The sequence below is a fragment of the Eimeria acervulina genome, genomic scaffold (genome assembly GCF_000499425.1).
Source record: "Eimeria acervulina Houghton genomic scaffold, Eah_scaff992, whole genome shotgun sequence".
Taxonomy (NCBI): domain Eukaryota; phylum Apicomplexa; class Conoidasida; order Eucoccidiorida; family Eimeriidae; genus Eimeria; species Eimeria acervulina.
The window spans coordinates 3,858-12,245 of NW_013549489.1; the positions used below are offsets into that span (position 1 = coordinate 3,858).

Sequence of the window (8,388 nt, forward strand, 5' to 3'; positions counted from 1 at the left end):
ATATATATATATATATATATATATTTTATATATTCTGCCGCGTTCTATGAGGGGAGGAGGAGAAGTAAGGGTTAGTGGGCTCTGCGAGATTGAAAGGAGACAGCCAGAAGAGAGAGGCAGAGAGAAACAAAAGTAGCAACGGGAGGCGCAGAGAAAAAAGAGAAACGGCTTACAAACACCCCTTGCACAACACCAGACAGAAAACCCGGGGCCCCAGACACAGAAAGTCTCAGGCCTATTCTATTTTCTTTATGTTGCTAAACCCTATACCCTTTATGCGGCTAAACCATAAACCCTAACATGAGGAGGGCATCAACTTCATTAGGTTCTTTGCAACTAAACCCTAAACCCTCAACCTCCGGAGTATGCAGAGGATCTGCGAGTCTGTCTGATCCACAGGGTCCATTGCTCACGGTTTAGTGTTCGTTTGAGGCCTGGTGTTTAGGGTTTAGGGTTTAGGGTTTAGGGTTTAGCGTCCTATGGGGCCCCTCGGCCGACACGGCAAAGATTCCGTATTGAATGGGCTGGCTTCTTAGCGCTGGTGTATTCTCAGGCATAAAAAACTCAAAATATTATTTCTTAATGGATTTTTGATGCTGCAGCAATAGCTGCAGCAGCAGCAGCAGCAGCAGCTGCTGCTGCTGCATTTGCTGCGCCGGCAGCAGACACACACAACAACCCCACCGACGTGATGCTGGGGGGAGCTAAAGCTCTAAAGAAAGACAGAAAAAGTTGTTCTGCTTCTTGCTAGAATTCATTTATACTCATTTTTGTTCTTTTTTCCTCTTCTTTCTACACTCAAGGTTAAGAGATGAGGCTAAGCCCTAATTGAGGGTTTTGGGGTTGCAGCCAAAACCCCCCTCCACTAGGAGGCAGCCAGTAACTGCAGCAACCGCAGCAGCTGCAGCAGCAGCAGAGCCTGCAACAAGATGGAGGGGAACTGTAGTGGGCCGCAGCATCAGAAGCTGCAGCGGCAGCAGCAGCCGCTGCAGCATAGCCAGCAAACAGAGCAGCAGACAGGGTTCTTGACTGGAGCTGCGGAAGTGAGTGCAGCAGAAGCCTCCCTGCTACTGCTGCAGGGTGAGTCCTCTGCTTCTGAAGCAGCACGCGCTTCAGATTTTGGTGTTGCTGCGCTGACTTCCCCTGGGCTGCCGAGCAGCAGCAGCAGCAGCAGCAGCAACAGCAGCACCATTCACTGTTCAATTCCTATTGCTGCTCCTGAGCTGCGAACTCGGCGCAGTAGCGGCCACTTCTTCCGCACCCCTGGCCCTCAGGTATCGCCGCCGCAACAGCAGCATCAGCAGCACATGCAGCAGCAGCAGCAATTGCAGCAGCCGCATTTGCTGTCTTTGAGTCCTCCATTCAAAAGCATTACCTGTGTCTCTACAGCCCACACAACACCCGTTGAGCTCTTCGCACCAGAGGCACCTTTGAAGGCCTGGGCAGACACAGCAGCAGCAGCAACTGCAGCAGCAGCCGCTGCCGCTATTGCACACGGCTCTCCATTAGTTACTGCAGCTGTTCCTGCAGAGAAGGAGCAGCAGCAGAAGCAGAAGCAGCAGCAGCAAGGGCGAACTTCGCTACATGTGCATCGTGAGGCTGAGGCTGCTACTGCAAAGGCAGCAGCAGAAGCAGCTGCAGCAGCAGCTGCTGCAGCAGCAGCAGCTGCTTCTGCTGAGAAAGACATGCTGTATAGTAAGGTCTCCACTAAACCCATGAATGCCCGGTGTATCTTCTCTAGGCATCCGAAGCTGCAAGGTGAGCTCGAGCAGCAAAAGCAGCAGCAGCAGCAGCAGCAGCAGCAGCAACTGCAGCAGGTTTCGCAAAAGGCGCCAAAGGAGCCTCAATTACAGCCACATCCGCCCCGAAGGGTTTATCCTGCTGCAAGCATGGGCGGCCCTTCCTCTCTTCCTTTCAGCAGCACCAGCAGCAACAGCAGCGGGGTTGATGTATTTGCTTTGCCTCAGCTGAGGCCTTGCAAGGAATGGCAGCAGCAGCCGATGCAGCAGCAGGTGCAGCCGCAGCAGCAGACGCAACGAACAGAAGCACTCAGCTGCAGAAGCAGCAACACCAGCACCCGTCTGTTAGTCCCCTCTCCAGCAGCAGAAATGGGCCACGCAGAAGGAACATCCCGTGCTGCTGCTACTGCTGCTGCTGCTGCTGCTGCTGCTCGATTCTCCGGCAGTCCTGCGGTGGACGCAGCTGCTGCTGCAGAGGCAGCAAAAGACTTTAAGAGACGATCCAGAATACTCCAAGATCAGCAGCAGCAAAAGCAACAGCAGCAGCAACAGAACGAGCAGCAGCAGCAGCAGCAGGAAGCATATTGTTTCAGACAATCGAATCAACAACCTGCAGACACACCGCGATCTCCCCCCCAGCTCAGGCAGCACTTGAAGCATGATTTGCAGCAGCAGCGGAAGCAGCAGCAGCAGCAGCGGCAGGGGAGAGTGCAGCGAGAGCAGCAGCTGCTTGAGAATTTGCTGCGGAAGCATGTGGGGAAGGGCCTGGCTGACAGCCGGGTGTCTCGTGTGCTGCAGCAGCAACAGCAGCAGCTGCTGCTGCCCTTGCCTTCGCTGAGGGAGAGGTTGCAACGGACTGCAGCAGCAGATGCCCCTGCTGCTGGAGAAGCAGCAAGTGAAGAAGAGCTGCAGCTGCTGCTGCATCTGCTGCAGCAGCAGCTGCTTCCTGAAGAAGCAGCAGCAGCGGCAACTGCTGTTGATTTCTCTTGCATCGGCAACAAGGACAGGCAACCCCTCAACCCTAAACCCTAAACCTAAACCTAAACCTAAACCCTAAATCACAAACATGAAACTGCAAGCCCCTCCCAACCCCCAATCCGTCTGAAGCTTAGAGTTTTGTTGCTGCTGTTGTTGCTGCTGCTTACTTTGTTTTCAGGTTTGTGTCGCTGTGCAATGCTGACTGGCAGCAACAGCAGGACGACGCCGCTGCAGCAATGCTGCTGCTGCCTCCTCTTTGTGCTGTGCTAGGCCGCTGCAGAAACGACGGCCCTGCTGCTGATGCTGCTGCTGCACCCCTATCCCATCGACAGCAGCTCCAGCAGCAGGTTCTACAGGAGATCCAGCGGTTGCGGCAGCAGCAGACTTACCCATGCTGCAGCAGCAGCTGGCCCTGCAGCGGAAGCACCATGCTTCCGCTGCTGCTGTCTCTTGTCCCACCTTCAACTCCTTCGTACGCGGTCTACAGCTACTCCTGTAGCAGCAGCAGCAAGAGCAGCAGCAGCAGCAACAGCAGCAAGGCCAGCAGCAGTGGCTCCTCTGCAGCCCTTCACCGTTCCTCCAGCAGCAAAAGCAGAAGCAGCAACAGAAGCATCAGCAAGGGAAGCAGCAGCAGCAGCTTCGCATACAGCCAGAAACTATCTCCAATGAGGGAGGCAGGATCAGTAGCAACAGCAGCAGCAACAGCTGCAGCACCAGCAGCAGCAACAGCAGCAGACTTCACGCTACCCGTTGACTATGAGAGTTTTGCTGCTATTGCAGCAGCAACAGCAGCAGCAAGTTCAGCAGCAGCAGGAGCCGTGACTCAAGGCCCTTCACACCTTTCTGGGGCCCTCAGGAAAAAGCCTGTTGCTTCTGGTGCAGCAGCGGCAGCAGCAGCAGCAGCAGCAGGCAAGGTTAGGACCTTCTTGCTGCTTCAGGGGCAAGACTGCGGCAGGCCGCCCCGTCGTTTGCTGCTGCTGAAGGAGGATATCGACACAACAGCAGTAGCAGCAGCAGCAGCAGGGCCTGCTGTAGGGAGCAGCAAAGAGCCAGCAGCAGCAGCAGCAGCTCCGCGAATTTTCAGCGGATGTTTGCTGCCTGTTGCTCCTTCTCCTTTGGCGTCGGCGCCCCTTCCAGTGACAGCGAAGTTGTTTGTAAGTCACCTAGGGCTTAGGGTTTACGGTTTAGGGTTTAGGGTTTAGGGTTGCGCCGCTGTTCGCATCCACTCACCTCATGCTTGCAGCCCTTGCGTGGAGTTGTGCTGCTGCCACACCAGCTGCTGCTGTTTCCACTTGTTTCACTTGCTGCTACTGTGCTGCTGCTGCTGCTGCTGCTGTTGCAGTTTAATGCTGGCAGTGCTTCGCTCCGCGAGTTACTGCTGGGGAAGCTCTTCTGCATTCGATCCTTGGCTCGTTGCTGCTGCAGCAGCGACGGTAGCCGCAGCAGCAGCAGCAAAAGCAGCAGAAGCAACGACGTGGCAAGTCCTCAACAAACCCCGAGGCATCGAATGGCCCTGCTGCCTGTCTCAAGGACACAAGGAAACACCAGCAGCAACACCAAGTGCAGCAGCAGCAGCAGCAGCAAGAAAAACACCAGCAAGAGCAGCTGCTGCTCTGTGCTGCAGTCTCGGCAGCTGCAGCAGCAACGCGTTCCTTTGGCATCTAGGGAGAATAGAAGCAGCTTCAGCAGCACCATCAGCAACAGCACCATCAGCAGCAGCAGCAGCTGCAACAGCAGCAACTGCAACAGCGCCAACAGCAGCCTGCTTCTGTCCCTCGACGTCTATGGGCTGCAGGAATGCTCAGGAAGCCCTCTCAATGCAGCTCTCAAGGATGAGTGCTGCAGCAGCAGCAGCAGCAGCAGCGAGACGAGCAGCGGGAAGCTAACTTTCCAGCGCAACAGCAGCAACAGCAGCAAGGGCAACAGCAACTGCAGCACAGCCGTCAGCAGCACCAGCAGCATCGCAGTTGCCCTGACTCCTCATGCAGCTGCCGCGCCCTCTACTGCTGCTGCTGCTGTTCCTCGCACAGAAGAGCCACCAGCTAAGCCTGCTGCTGCAGCTGCTGCAGCAGGACCCGTTGCTGCTGCTGCTGCTGAGGCGAAATGGCTGCTGCCCTTTGAAGCTCACTTCTGCGCCTCCTCATCTCTTGCTGCTTCCGACTGTTTAGGCGGAGTGCTGCTGCAGCAGCTGCTGCAGCGACACGTCAATTTCTTGCATGCGCTGCAGCCTCCCCAGCACAAGCAGCAGCAGCAGCAGCAGCAGCAGCAGCCCCACAGAGAAGCCTTCACTGCTCAGCAACACCAGCCCCAACTCCACAGTCATTCAAGCAGCAGCAAGAGTGCCAGCAGCAGCAACAGCGGCAGAGACAGAGATATGACCCTCCTACTGACCCCCGCGGTGCCTCAGTCGGCCTCGCTGTTGAAGACAATCAACCAGCTCTATATTGAGAAGTCTGCTGCTGCTCATATGCTGTTGCTTCCGCTGCTGTGCTGCTCCTCGGTGTTCACCTTTGCTGCTGTTGCAGCTGCTGCTGCTGTTGCCGCTGCTGTTTCTGTTGTTGTTGTTGCTGCTGCTGCTGCTGCTGCGGTGCCACTTGCGAAAATGATGGAGTTTAGCTGCTTTGTTCAATCAATATCTACGCAGTCTCTGCTGCTGCTGTTGCTGCTGCTGATGCTGCAGCAGCGCCTTCCATGTTGGTGTGTTGCTGCTTCTCGTTGTCGCTGCGCAGGGGCGTCATCCCTCCAGAGGAGCTTTGTTTGTTTCTAGTGTTTGAACAGCTGAAGCTGCTGCAGCAACTGCACCAGGTCAGCAAGGCTGCTGATGCTGTTGTTGTTGTTGCTGCTGCTGCGCTCTTTCTGCCGGGGATTGCATGTGTGGAGCTGCTGCGGCATCTTCTCAGGTGGGGCTGCTGCACTGCAACATCAGTTTGAGCAGCTTCGTGGTGGCTCCCGCTGCCGCAGCAGCCACAGCACTGCAGCAGCAGCAGAAGCAGCAGCAGAAGCAGCAGCAGAGTCACCCGCTGCTGCCGGAAGGCGAAGCAGCAGCAATTGAACTCTTTGGGATCGACTTGGCTACTGGGATCGATTGCCGCGCCTTGTGCTGCGGTGTCTGCCCTGTAGAGCCACCTACTACACCCCAGTACGATGGTAAGGCCTTGCTGCTGCTGCTGCTCGTGCTGCGTGTTGCTTTTCCTGCTATTGTGCTACTGCTGCTGTGCTGCTGCTGCTGCTGTCCGCTCTCGAGCGCACGAAACAGCACCTGCACAAGCAGCAGCAGCAGCAATACAAGCAACAGCACCACCGCAACAAGCAGCCGCTGCATCACAGCAGCAGCAGCAGCAGCAGCAGCAGGGAGTGCGCTGTGTCCGCTGCAGACCCGAAGAATTGTTGGGCCCTTCACGGCATCGACCTGAGAGGGCTCGCATGTGCTGCAGCAAGTTTGCTGCTGGGGAGACACTTGCTGCTGGGCAGAGACTTGCAGCAGCAGCAAAAGCCGCTGCACCTTAAAGAGAACAGGCCGGGGCAGCAGCAGCAGCTGCTGCTGCTGCAGCAGCTACTGCGGCCTCAAGTTTTGGTCCGGCTGCCCCTAAGACGGCATTACGCAGTCACCTTCTGGGAGTTGCTGCTTCAGCGCTGCTACAACTTCGAGAACGAGCTGCTGCAGCAGCAGCCAGAAGCAGCAGCAGCTGTATCCACTCTACTCAGTAGCAGAAACAGTAGCGGCAGCAGCAACGAGGCAACGCCTGGAGAGGTGCGCTCTGCTGCGGCGGCGCTGCAGCAGTGCAGCGAGAGGGCGTCGCTGCTGCTGCTGCGTCACCTGCAGCAGCAAATCGTGTCCCTCTTCGATAGACAGCCCACACGCAAGAAGTTGCTGCTGCAGCAGCAGCAACTTGTCGCAGCGTTTCTGGGGGATAAATAGCAGCACCACGCAATGGCAGCAGCAGCCGCAGCAGTAGCAAAAGCAGCAGCTGCAGCAGCAGTCGTCTCAACTGACAAACAGATTTTTAAAGGTCTGCTTCTCGTCCTTAGTCAAATGCAGCTCGCTGCCCAGCTATACAGCCAGGCAGCCAGCTAGCTAGCTAGCTAGCTAGCCAGCCACCTAAATAGCTCGCACCTGCGGAATGTGGGGAGCCACTGCCGCGAGCTGCTGCCACGGTCGTTTGTGCCTAGTTAGCTTGCAACTAGCCAAGCTACATCTAGCTAGGTCCGTTGATGGCTAGCTAGCTAGCTGCCCAGGCTCAAAGCCAGAGAGTTTGCTGCCTGTGCTTGAGGCAACCCATCGCGGTGTCGCTAGCTAGCTGACTAGTCGATGCAGAACCAACACCTAGCTACCTAGCTAGCCAGCCAGCTAGCTAACTAGCTAGCAAGGCAGCTAGCTGGTTAGCTAGCTAGCTATATAGCGAAGTAGTCGTATTTAGTTTGGGTGTTGATGCGCTCCTGAAGATTCGCCACGCGGTGGTAAAGAATATCCAGCTTCGTCCGCCGCAACATCGACATCAACGCTTCCTGCAGCAGCAGCAACAGCAGCAGCAACAGCAGCAGCAGCAATAGTAACATAGTTGTGGTATTAGTAACATCAGTAGAAGTAATATCAGCAGCAGGTGTTGCAGCAGCATCTGTGCTGCTGGTGCAACAACTCCTACAGTTGTGCTGCTTGGATAAAAAGTTTATTTAAAGGTGCAGCAGCCGCAGCGTAAGAAGCAGCAGCAGCAGCAGCAGCCTGTGCCTAGCAGGCGGCCTACCTGAATGCCCGCTGCCTTCATGTCAAAACAGTTTGGCTTGTAGCCAGCCAGTGTCTGCTCAGCAGCAGCAGCAGCAGCAGCAGCAGCAGCAGCAAACAGCAGCACAAATAGCAGTGGCTGTAGTAACAGTGTGTAAGTCAGTTTACAGAGTATTCAATAAACATTTCTCATAAAACATAGTACTCTATGAATTAATATATATATATATATATATATATATATATATATATATGAGGGGCACGCGGTGTGTCTTGTGCAGCAATTTAATTGATTAATTATATTTAGGCTATGGCGTGCTTGCATTTGTATATTTGTTTGCGTGTTTGATCGTCTCTGTTTTTATTGTTTATTTTTTTGCTTTTGTTGTTCTCTACATTGCTATTATTAAAGTACTCTTTATTTATTTATTTATTTATTTATTTGTGTATTTATCTATTTGTTTTATTTATTTAAATATGCATTTACGTATTTAATTCGTTATATAACTCTTTTTTATATCTATATCTACATATACATACATATATATACGTATATGTATATATATATACATGTGTATTTATATACATATGTATTTACTAATTAATATATTTTTATTAAATAAGTAAACATAAACGGATTAATTAATTAATTAATGATATTTAGAGTATTGCGGACTTGCAGCAAAGACAAACAAACCCCAACGAACTCAACACTGCTGAATGCATATAAAGCAGCAGCAAGCGAGTGCAGCAGATGTTTACAAACCCGCTGCTGCACCTGCCATCTGCTGCGACTTAGCTGCCGCAGCGCGAAGACAATCTGAAAGACAAAGACATAATAATATGTGCAAAGACACATAAAGACAAAGACATAATAATATGTGCAGAGACACATAAAGACAAAGACATAATAATATGTGCAAAGACACATAAAGACAAAGACATAATAAT

The 8,388-nt window shown here is 53.4% G+C and overlaps 1 protein-coding gene across 1 annotated transcript; it reads left to right on the forward strand.

The window, feature by feature from the left end:
* Positions 1-929: 929 nt before the first annotated feature.
* Positions 930-6,636, forward strand: EAH_00053500 (hypothetical protein, conserved; the record flags this gene model as incomplete). The annotated part of the gene is made up of 6 exons (XM_013394018.1): positions 930-2,584; positions 2,896-3,871; positions 4,060-5,168; positions 5,447-5,522; positions 5,618-5,864; positions 6,152-6,636. The coding sequence occupies 6 exons, from the start codon at positions 930-932 to the stop codon at positions 6,634-6,636; spliced, it is 4,548 nt and encodes a 1,515-aa protein (XP_013249472.1).
* Between the last annotated feature and the right edge of the window lie 1,752 nt (positions 6,637-8,388).